This window comes from Podarcis cretensis (genome assembly GCF_951804945.1).
Source record: "Podarcis cretensis genome assembly, chromosome: 2".
Taxonomy (NCBI): Eukaryota; Metazoa; Chordata; class Lepidosauria; order Squamata; family Lacertidae; genus Podarcis; species Podarcis cretensis.
The window spans coordinates 2598159-2610255 of NC_137171.1; the positions used below are offsets into that span (position 1 = coordinate 2598159).

The 12097-nt window shown below is 47.1% G+C and overlaps 1 protein-coding gene across 2 annotated transcripts in view; it reads left to right on the top strand.

The window, feature by feature from the left end:
- Positions 1-12097, top strand: part of PPP1R1A (protein phosphatase 1 regulatory inhibitor subunit 1A) — an 80687-nt gene that overhangs the window by 61257 nt on the left and 7333 nt on the right. For both annotated transcript variants that reach the window (XM_079967880.1, XM_079967879.1), the window contains exons 3-5: positions 4323-4360; positions 6553-6616; positions 8595-8798. In XM_079967880.1, coding sequence (XP_079824006.1) covers positions 4323-4360; positions 6553-6616; positions 8595-8798 — 306 coding nt within the window. The remainder of the gene's footprint in view (positions 1-4322; positions 4361-6552; positions 6617-8594; positions 8799-12097) is intronic.

Genomic DNA, 12097 nt, shown 5'->3' on the forward strand with positions numbered 1-12097 from the left:
ATTGGACTTGTTCACCATAACGAGCCAATTTCTCCTACTACCTGGAGCCAGCCCTGCTTTGTGGGAAGTTCTACCTGGAGCCAGCCTACCAAGTTCATTTTCAAAGTTAAGGGAAAGGTGATTTGCTTATGCTTGCTTGAACAAGCTGCACGTCAGATGTCTCAATGGTCTTATGTTTGCAGGAATGCAAGGAAAAGCTAGTTTAGGCAATCTTCCTGTAGAGAAGGAATAGGGAACTTGTGGCCCTCCAACTCCCATCTGTCCCAGCCAACATGGACATGGGTGATGGGATTTGTAGTCCCGACACATCTGGAGGGCACCAGGTCCTTCATCCCTGCTGTAGAACTTGTCTGGCAGTGCCTTCTTCTAAAAACACCCTTGATTGCAAGATTATCATATGACTGTGAGTGCCAATCATCCTGGGCTAGACTGAATTTTCCTCCCTGTCAGGAATGCTCATTTGAGAACAAAAAATGCTGGGGTTGAATGAGGCCCCAAAAAAGGCTTTCTCTGCCTTTTTATGGGAGTTGCAAATGCAAACTAGATTAAACTTCCTCTGTGTTATTATCTAGCACATCTAAAGTGCAAGTCTTCTTCCTACCACACAAAGCAGATTGGCTGAGAGAGAGAGAAAAAATGCTGCAGTCTTGCAAGCACACAACACATGCGCCTGTATCATGCTCTGATTACGGTTTCCACACAGTGTTTCTTCAACTCCCTCTCCTGACATAAACCAGAACCCACCCACCCCCCTTCTGCCAGGAGGCACCTGTGTTTGATCTTCAAATGGAGCAGAGATAATCTGAAAGCCAAGAAATTACACGCTCCTCTTTGCGAATTCCAAAACCATCCCTTCCTCTGAGACCCAACAGCCACAGCAGCAGAAAAGAAGAAAATGTGTTTGTTAAATGGGGGGGGGGGGAGAGAGAGAGTATGCCACTGTATGGAGTCGCTGCTACAGTACACATAAATATTGAATGCTGTGCTGAGCCCCCTCTGGTAGCATAATATGAAGTCAGATCTCAGATGGAGGATATGTATAAACAGGTTCTGTTTCTGAAGGAGCAATTCTGAAGGCTAAACTCAGGATCTCTGGTTTCCAGGGTTGGGTCTTTTTGGCTGAAGATGGAATGTAGCATTTGTAAGGCAGTAGAGATGCTTTGGAAGTTCATGGCCAGTATAAATGCATGTTTATTCTTCACCAGGAAGCAGCAAGTTATTAGATGGATTACTCAGTAGATTTCCCCCTTAAATGCCACATCTGTCTTCAGCCTGAGTGAACAGGTGGGGGTGGGGTGGAAGAAAGACATGGACTGTCCAGATAGCCATGACTTGTCCCTTTCCCCTTCCTGCCCCACACCACCAGCCCATACTCTTCTGATGCCAATGGAAGTTGGCCTTCTGCATGGCCAGGGGCAGGGAGAGCATCCCTCCTTGCAGCAGAGGCGGATTTAGGGCCCCACACCTAGGGGGCACTGCAGGGCATTGCAACCAAGACATAGTGAATTGAGTAGAATGGAAGGTGAGAGGTGGGGGGGGGGGAAGGCTCTGAATTTTGGCCTTGCAGAAGGTGCCACTGAAATGTGAAAGACCCAAGTCCTTCCCTGTTGTCAGCACTGGATTAAGATACAGTGAGGCCCCAGGCCATGTGGAGTTTAAGAGGTCCGTAGTGGTGCTAAAATCAATGCTATTTTTGGTATATATTTTTGGTCCTATCAGAACAATTGTGTCTATTTTAGAGTCTCTTTCCCCAGTTTCCTTTAATTTTTTAAAAAGCCAATTATGTAGACTTGAAATTCAGTAAAAATGTCTACTTAGTGTAAGTTTTACTCAGCATAGACCCACTGAAATTAATGAACATATGACTTAAGTTAGGGTTATTCATTTCAAAAGGTCTACTATGAGTAAAATTTAGCTGAATGCAAACCCTCATATTTAGAGGTCATTCATAGTCTGAGGCCCTAACCTGTTGTTTGCTTAGGTTGCCCATAAATCCGCCACTGCCTTCGCTCCCTGGGAGTGGGCTGTTTTTCACTGCAGCTGCAGTACAGGAGAAAGGGTTAACCTTCCCTCAGGCACCATGATTTTGAGCCTAATCTCCACCCCCACCCTGCCTCAGAAAAGTGGGGGAAGGTACAATTAATGCACTCACAATTCTTTTATTCTTTTAAGTGTTCATTCGGACCCTTTTCTCCATCAAATTCTCTATATTGCTTCTGGGCAGGTTTGCTTAACACTGCAGTTGTGCAGCGTCTTCAGATGTTGTAAGGGTTCTCGTGGCTCAAAACCAAAGAGACAGTTTTTATGAAACACATTTTTCTCCTTGATTATTCCTAAGCCTGTATATCTCACAAAAGGTGTATTTGTAGCTGACTTTATAAAAGAAAAAGCGGCACAGTTCAGATCATTGCTGAATGGGCCGTGCCTTCTGGCAGACTCTGTTTGGGTTAAGTCCCATTCCCTTACAATCTGTTTAATCCTGCTTGGTGTCTAGTAGCATGTTGGAGCTGTGAGTTTCTGGGATCCTGCCGGAATCTGGTCTGCTGGAGTTACAGAAGGGGAGCCTGGTAGTCCAGCAGTGTTCTAGTTCCCATGACAACACCCTCTTACGTTTCCTGGGTGACAGAGCCGCTCCAAATTAGGTACCCTGTGTGGTGTGTGAAATATTAGAGGCTGTGTCAAATGTTTGTCTATTTAGCTTTCTATTTAGCAATAGTCATGCTTTTGAAGGGGAAGATGCATCCTGAACACACCTATAATGTTGAAGTCATGGAGGGTAAATGAAGCAGCCCTCAGGAAGTATTGCCCTTATTCCTAACACATTGTTGTGCACCAACACTATCTCCAAGCAGTGCAAGATTCCAGGGGTTCCAGCCGTTTACCCAGGGTTTGTGTTTCCTTTTGGGAATGAGGCATGGGAGAGACTGTGGTGTCTTTGTGATATATGGCTTCTTTACACATATATACAACCTGAGCCTACAATGGAGGGGTTCCCAGCATCAACACCCCAAAGGGGTATTGTTTCTTTGATAGCTGCAACCATGGATTCAAGCAGGAATCAGCCATGTCTCTCTGACCCTCTGCTTGCTACTTTTTCCTCTCCCTCACATCACACAAAACTCAACTCTGAACTCTGGGTTTTGTTCTTATCACTATCTCATTGCTGGAGCAGGGACCCCGCCCATTTGTCACCCACAGTGGCTTAGAGTGGGGGGCTGAGGGGTGTGTGGCCGGGACACATTTTAGGGTGGGGGTGCAGCTAGGCACCCCCATGATAGGCTCCCTCATTGGAGCCTGGCTCTGGTGGGCGAGGGAGCTGCCGAGCCAGTTTCCTTGCTTCCGGCTGCAGTAGCTCCGCTCCCGGGTCAGGCCTGGGGGTGGAGTGCAGGAGAGTCAGTAGCAGTGCTGCCTCTCTCCTCAACTGGGCTACGCATGTGCCTGGCTGCAGCTCCACTCCTGGGTCAGGTCTGATGTTCGGATTAGTGATGTTCAGATCTGGTGTTCAGATGTCTCCCCCCCCCCCTACCTCCTGTCCTGGGTAAAACTGATTAGCGGATGAGTTGGCAGGAAATACCTCTTTGGGCCCAATGAGGGAAATATTTTCTGTATTGATTTTATTTTGTTTTTTGTTTTTTGATTAAAAGTCAAAAGCAATGCTCAGTCAGTCCTAATTGCTTGTTTGCACATTCATCAGTCGTTCTTTTATATTTCTCTGACTAGGCATTCTCAGACCCATTGGGCTCCGCACAGGCCTGTGGTCCTGGGCCTCAGTCAGCACCTTGAGCCACAGATAACCCTAATCCCAAAAAGTACTACAACAAGGAGAACCATAGAAACACAATAAATTGAACTGAATTTAATGAGAAGCAATTTAATCCATAAAATGAAACATTCCAAAAGTTTAATGACCCACCACCACATTATAACAACATTATGGAAGAACTCCACTCAATACACTCTGAGAATCCCTGGGAGTTTTCTCATTCATGCTATCCTTCCCCCAAATAATCCTGGGAATTGTAGTTTGCCCCTCACAGAGCTGTAGTTCCCAGCACCATTACACTATAGTTCCCAGGATTCTTGAGGATAAGCAGTGTTCTTTTGTGCATGATTTCCTGGGGGGCAGCCAAGGGCGTTACTTGCACCTATTTTGAAACAAGTGAACCAGGTTTACCTCCTGACTGATTTGGTGACTCTCCCTGACTTGCCAAAATTAGGCCCCCTTCATCATGGCATGATTCTGTCTGCTTCTTTATTAACGTATTGCTCTTTTCCTCCTCCCTTGTGTCTCCTCTCCACACATACAAATCCTTCTCTCCCAGAAATTGATGAAGACCGGCTCCCCAACCCTCTTTTGAAGGTATGTATAACTTCTCCAAGGGGTGAGGAACTGAAGTCCAGTTTCATTTATCCAGCAAAATTGGGTGCTAAAGTATGTCCTGGATAGAACCATTTCAAGCTGCAGATACAGTTTTAAGGCACCCCCAGTGAAAATTCTCCATGCACAAAGAAAAATGAAATGTCAGTGAAAAGATTCTCCCTGGTGTGCTAGCTTTCTGTGTGAAGAGGATGGGGGAGTTGTTTGTTGGCAAGCATTGACACAGGCAACCTTCTCCCACCAAGCACCTAGTCCAGGAAAAGGCTTCATTGCTTGATCGTATATGTCAGGGACTCAGCGGGAGCGCAGGGAGGGGAGGAGATGGAGAGCGAGGGGGAGCAATCCGAGGGCAGTGTAGGAGAAGATGACAGCAGCCCGAGAGATTCCATGAGCCTCTCCAGCGAATCGGAAGATTCACAGAAAGGGGCGCCTATGGCCAGGGCAAGGGGGGACCCAAGGGGGACACCCCAGAAGCAAGGGGCCAGCGGGGACTCCCAGAGCAGCAGTTGGAAATCAGGACCAGCTTCCCCACCAGAGCGTAGTGGGGGGGAGGAGTCCCAGGTATCAGAGCCAACATATTCACCACCAGCGAGAGAAGATGAGGCAGGGTTGGCCACGCCTCCATCGGAGAGCGAGAGAACGGTCAAGAGGAAGGTTGCCGGCTGGGCGCACGCACCAAGTTCAAATGTACAGGCGAGCGGCACAGAAGGTAGCCCGGATAGGGAACCAGGTCCTAAAGCCCGCCGGAAGGAGGGGGAAGAATCAGGGGGGTCAGCGTCAGAGGAGTCCAGAAAGGATGAAACCCTAGCGGGCAGGAGGGCCCAGAGGAGAAAGGAACTTAGGAAGAGGTGGAGCAAGGTGAGAGTCTTAAACTGGTGTGGAAGGGGCGGAGACTCAGACGGGACTTCGCCGGTCTAGGCTTTAAGACGTAGAGCTGCGCGCTGCGGCTTTGAAATGGAAACTAAACCTCAATAAAGACTTTTGTACATAACGACAGTCTGGCGTTGGTCCTCTGTGAGCTGGGACCTAGAGGCAGCTCTGACAGTATAGTAAAGTGGTCTTTATTTAACATTAATTTGGGGCGTGAGAAAGAAAGAACATTATCTTTCTGTCGATCCAAGTGGTTGGAAGGGTGCCTTCTGATCCTTACCAAAAGTCTTGCCATCACCACCAGCTCCACCACCTAATGCACATCCTTTCATTTCAGTTGGTATAAGTCCTCAGAAGAGCTACTGATCTCATGGTAGGAGGACAGAGGGAGCATTTGCCACTGCCGCTCCTCTTCCTCGACTTAAGAAGCAGTGGCAGGAACAATGTGCTTAAAGGAGAGTGTCATGATGGTGCTGGCGGCAAGATCTGGTGTGGATGGGTAGGGGGGAGCTAACACTTCTTATCTCATTTGGATTTTAATCTAGCCAGGGAAAAATTCCTGGCCTTGAAATATTTCCTAATGTGGCAAGTTTTAGGAGCTGCTAAAATTCTTCTCCAAACGTAGAGAGGTTCACCAGCATCTTCCACCTCCTATTGTCAGCTGATGGGCATGTGGGGGCTCACCTTGTACCATCAAAGGAGTAATCCAGAATGCACCTTAAGTTCCCAAATGTTCCTTTGAAGCCCCACCCATAACCACCTCACACCTGATGCCATAAATGATGTCAGGTGTAAGATGGGCTTCCACAGAACAGTCTCACAAGTCAAATGGGGAGGCCTGGCAATTTGGCCCATGTGCCCACAGGCTGCTCACCCCTGCTTTAAGAGCACCATAGTGAGTAGAAAGTCAACAGGTGCTGGTTTTCCTGATATGAGACTTCAGTGAATGGGAGCACTTGCCACATCATGCCTCCATGGGAGTGGACAAATCAGGCACACTTTCTGGTTTGAATCTTGAAGGAAGGGGCTGCAGGTGGGGAGGGACTTCTTCTGGCAGGTTGTTGCTATGTAGACTAAAGGCACCTGCCCATCAGGCAGTGGCACTTTCTCTCCAGATGGACTGGGCCCCTCAGAGAGGAGAGGCTGCATTTTGAGAGGCCTTGTTTTCACTGAGCATCTTCTCTTTCATTCCTGAACTGGCAGGATCCAGATTCAGGACATAGCTAAAGTTTTGCTCCAGAGTTTCCACCTAGGGGCTCATCAGGTATTTTCACCTCTCCCCCCCCCCCCACCTTTCTTTACAGCCAGGAATGTCGATGTCTCCAAGGCAGAGGAAGAAGGTTTCTCGCACCACCCCCACCATGAAAGGTAACAGTGGCCACAGTTTAGGGACTAGTTGACTCCAAGTGAAGGGCCCTTAATGGTTCTTGCCACTACCCAGCCTGAGCGTATTGCTTCACTCTGGGAAGGAATGGAGGTTTTTCTTAACTTCGTATGGATATTGGCAGTGCTTTGAAAGCAACAAGCTCTCTTGCTGCTTTCCCCCACCATGTCTTTCTCTGCACTCTAGAGAAGATCAAGAGTTCTGTCAGTGAGGTTCTGTGCAGGATAGGCTAAACCCCTGCGTCTTCCCCACTCCATCAGCTTGGAGATGGGGGAGAGCGTTGGGGCTTACAGCCACAGCTCCTTCAAATGGCAGCATGTTTCACCCCCGCAGTATTTCCCCCTTCTCTTTGTAAGGTAATGGCAGGGTCAGTAGCCAGCACAAGTTTTTGTCTGGCTGTCTATTGACTTGCTTGCTAAAAGCACTGAAGGCCCACAGATGGAATGGCTGTTTTTTCAAAGGTGTGTATGCACATGCGCACACACAGACACACTGCTATGTCTCTTGCTTGGCAGTATCCCAGGAATGCCATCCTGTAATTAATGACATGGTCGTTTAAGAGAGATTAGGATTTATTTTTAAACAAGCATCCTCCAATTATAGGGCTGGAAGGTACCTTCAAAGGTCATCCAATCCATTCTGTTCCCCCCAACTGGTCTTAAGCCCATTTGCACGGTAACAGCCCCAGACAGATGCTTCTCCCAACCTATTTTTACAAATGCTCATTCATGGCATTGCTCCAGAATGTCCAACTCTTAAAGACGTGATCTACACCCATGGAAGACCCACACCTCCTCCCCCCAGTGGGTCTGTACCACTTTAAGATGGATTCCTGCATGTAGAACAGTTGCCGATATCCGCTTGTAGTGAGGGTTTTAGTTACTTTTCACTCATGCAAACCTACCCACTCCCATTTGCAGTTGAACATTCTGAAGTGCCCACAAAGATGTCCTGTGTGATTCTTCTGTACGTGTGGATGGGTTCTAAGTTGTCTTTGTGTGTTCCCATCTACAATTTTCTTCTTTCTGTCTGACTAAATGTGTCTGGTCCCCCCTCCTCCTCCTGCAATCTTTCCTCATAAATTTTGCATTGAACCACTTTATCTTTTGCATTGCTCTACATTCCCTCCAATTTGCCCACCCTGCTATTTTTTAAGCCTTGCAGAGCACAATTCTCAGGCTGTGACAGAGTCACAGGATCCATTTTGGAGCACAGAGAGATCAGGGTTGAAAGAGGAACAGGTTCCATAACTAGAGGTCATTATGACTCGTGGGTGATGGAGAAATTCTGTTTTCCAGAAAACAGGTTCAAGTTCTGACAACCAGGATTAAAGGTCAAATATTCATATACTAGTTGGAAAGAAGAAAGGTCATTAGGCATTGGGTCAAAAAGGGTGACAATGGCACTGACAGTGTGCTCCTATGCATATCTGCTCAGAAGTGAGTCCTCCTGAGTTTAGTGGAACTTACACCCAGGTAAAGTATATAAAGGAGCCCAGGGGTAGGAAGCATGGAGTACAGGAAGTGGTTTAGAACACTGTTCTTCAACCTTGGGGGGATTGTAACCAACAAAGTCTTTCTGTTGGCACATCTCCACAATGGGACTTTGCCTCCTCCACATCTAAATCCATTCCGTGGTTTACCCCAACCCTCTGGAACAAATTGCACAGGGGGCAGGAGAGGAGAGAGAGAGAAAGTCCTGGTACACAGGAAGAAATCCTTGCACCAAAGGGACCATTTCGTTGGCCACAACCCTGTGTGTTGGGCTACAGCTACACCTTCCTTCAGTTCCCAAGCCATCAAAAGGCACTGCCTACTGGTAGCTGAATGTTTCTCAATGAACAACTCTCCTTTTTTACAACTGGGCTTAAAAAAATTAAATGTGTGCACAGGAAATCTTCCCAGACTCTTTAAATTTCATATTTTTCATGAGGTTTTCTTCCTCCCCTCCTCCCCCTTTCAGAGCTCCAGCTGATGGTTGAGCACCATCTCTGCAAGCAGCAGGCAGATGAGGAGGATGTCAGCACTGGGAGCCAGGAGCCACACAGTCCAAGCTGCTGCCCTCATGCCAACTCAGAACCTGGCCACAGTCCTGGGAGTTGCCCTTTGGCCCAAGCTCATGCTCAGCTGGGCATTCAGCAGGGGGAGCCCATTGGCCTGGAGGAACGTGAGTATGTTTCAGTCAACTAGAGGCATTACCCACTTTTCCTAGCTAGCATGGGTGAAGGGAGTTGTCGTCCAAAACATCTGGAGGGCATCAGATTGATGAAGGTTAGCCTACATTTTATGCTTTATTTTAGGGTTATCATATTCTGAAGAGCAAAAAAGAGGACACATTTGCCAACTTCTACTTTTAACAATGGATAACTATGACGACACTCATTTTATGTACCCATGATAAAGAGAGCATCTCCTGGAAAAAGAGGACATATGGCAACCCTACATTTTATCCCATAGAACTCAGTGGGGGCATAGAGGTCTTTTCTGATTTGTGCAGCCCTTTATCTGCATAGCACCACCCTGGAATCTGTTTTTTGTTTTTTTTTAATGGTCCATGTAATATGATCGGTCCATGACAGCCTATGTGAAAGCAAGCTGTGCATTAACACGGTGCTGCTGCAGATCATGCTAATAGCCTGTGCGTGTGACAGGACACTCTTCTCCCCCACACTGCAGCAGGCAGCCTGAATGCAAAGTCATGCCAAAAAATCCTTTGTCTAATAAGGAGATCAAACAGTGGCCTCTAGCGGATGTAGTTCAAAATGATAGCCGAGCTTTGCTTGAGTCCTCTCTCTCTCTCTCTCTCTCGGGGGGGGGGGGGAGGCCTTCCTGGAGGGAAGCGTTTTGATCCACTCCCTGTCTTGATAAATGATTTATCAGGGATGTTCTCTCTAACAAGCTCTGCCCAAGCCCCTTGTCAAATATTCATAGTGTGAGCGTGTCCTGCAAAGTGCTGCAGCTGGATGATGGGCTCAAAACAGCTGTGGTCTCCCCTTTGACATTTCACAGAAGAGGGAAGATGGCTGCTCTTGTTTTCCATTATAAACAGGACTTCAGAGTGCAGCAGGGAACAGACAAAAAGAGCAAACTGCTTCCCTAGAGGCTTGTGTCATGTCCCACCAAGGGTTGTGAGTGGGGTTCTCCCCCAACACTAAGCTCAAGTAATGTATGTTTTATTATTTCCCTTGGTTGAGAACTCACAGCTTTTGAGGAGTATGCTATGGGAAGCTGTCATTCAAGACATAACAACTGGAACTTCAGCCAGGGCCAGCCTAACCATAGAGTCAGGCTAGAGGACTTCCTCAGCTTTCTCTTGGAGAAAGAGACCATTCCCTGCACCTCTGGAGGAAGGGCATCCTTGGCAGAGGCTTAGCTGCTGGGCCGAAATTGCCCTTGTCTTTCCTGGGGATTCAACCAAGAGCCACCGTTATCTTTCCCAGCCCCCCTGGGGCACAGGCACAATTGTAAGCTGGAGGAAGTAAAAAAAGTGGCAGGCATTTGACCATGTTTCTCCTAATGAACTTGGTTTTGGGGGCAAAATAAAAAATAATAATAAAGGCAAAACAGGTCCAAGATGTTTGGGCTATTTTATGAGAAAATGTGTGTCTGTTATATGGGAGACTCAACAAGAATAGTTCTTCTTTTGCTTGCCCCAAGTAAGAACATAGGAGCTCTGCTGGATCAAGCTAATGGCTCATCTGGTCCAGGTTTCTGTTCTGAGAGGGCCAAGCAGATGCCACTGACAGCCTGCTCCTCTGTGAATTTATCCAGTTCTTTTTAAAGCCATCCAAGTGGGTGGTCATCCCTGTATTTTGTGGGAACGATTTGCACAGTAACTGTGCACTGTGGGAAGAAGTGTTTAATTTTGCCTGACCTAAATTTTCCAACATTCAGCTTCTTTGGATGTCCCCAAGTTCTAGCATTATGAAAAATGGAGAAAAACATCTCCCTCTGAACTTTCTCCTTGCTGTGTACAATTTTATATACATCTATTGTGTCCCTCCTGAACTCACTTTTTTTCTGATTCCAGAGGGTGCATTATAGAGAAACAGTATCATAGAATCATAGAATCATAGAGTTGAAAGAGACCACAAGGGCCATCGAGTCCAACCCCCTGCCAAGCAGGAAACACCATCAGAGCACTCCTGACATATGGTTGTCAAGCCTCTGCTTAAAGACCTCCAAAGAAGGAGACTCCACCACACACCTCGGCAGCAAATTCCACTGTCAAACAGCTCTTACTGTCAGGAAGTTCTTCCTAATGTTTAGGTGGAATCTTTTTTCTTGTAGTTTGGAACCATTGCTCCGTGTCCGCTTCTCTGGAGCAGCAGAAAACAACCTTTCTCCCTCCTCTATGTGACATCCTTTTATATATTTGAACATGGCTATCATATCACCCCTTAACCTCCTCTTCTCCAGGCTAAACATGCCCAGCTCCCTTAGCCGTTCCTCATAAGGCATCGTTTCCAGGCCTTTGACCATTTTGGTTGCCCTCCTCTGGACACGGTCCAGTTTGTCAGTGTCCTTCTTGAACTGTGGTGCCCAGAACTGGACACAGTACTCCAGGTGAGGTCTGACCAGAGCAGAATACAGTGGCACTATTACTTCCCTTGATCTAGATGCAATACTCCTATTGATGCAGCCCAGAATTGCATTGGCTTTTTTAGCTGCCGCGTCACACTGTTGGCTCATGTCAAGTTTGTGGTCAACCAAGACTCCTAGATCCTTTTCACATGTACTGCTCTCAAGCCAGGGGTCACCCATCTTGTATTTGTGCCTCTCATTTTTTTTGCCCAAGTGCAATACTTTATATTTCTCCCTATTAAAATTCATCTTGTTTGTTTTGGCCCAGCTCTCTAATCTGTCAAGGTCGTTTTGAAGTGTGATCCTGTCCTCTGGGGTGTTAGCCACCCCTCCCAGTTTGGTGTCATCTGCAAATTTTATCAGGATGCCCTTGATTCCATCATCCAAGTCATTGATAAAGATGTTGAATAAGACCGGGCCCAAGACAGAACCCTGTGGCACCCCACTAGTCACTCTTCTCCAGGATGAAGAGGAACCATTGATGAGCACCCTTTGGGTTCGGTCAGTCAGCCAGTTACAAATCCACTGAGTGGTAGCATAGTCAAGACCGCATTTTACCAGCTTCTTTACAAGAATATCATGGGGCACCTTGTCAAATGCCTTGCTGAAATCAAGGTAGGCTACATCCACTGCGTTCCCTTCATCTACCAGGCTTGTAATTCTGTCAAAAAACGAGATCAGGTTAGTCTGACATGACTTATTTTTCAGAAATCCATGCTGACTATTGGTGATCACAGTATTCCTTTCACAGTGTTGTGTTAGAAAGGTGGGGTGTGGGTGTGGGTGTGGGAGAGAGAGAGAGAGAGAGAGAGAGAGAGGGAGAGCTGCTGTTGACTGAATGAATTCTACAATCACAATAGTAAAGGACTGGTAAAAGAGGTA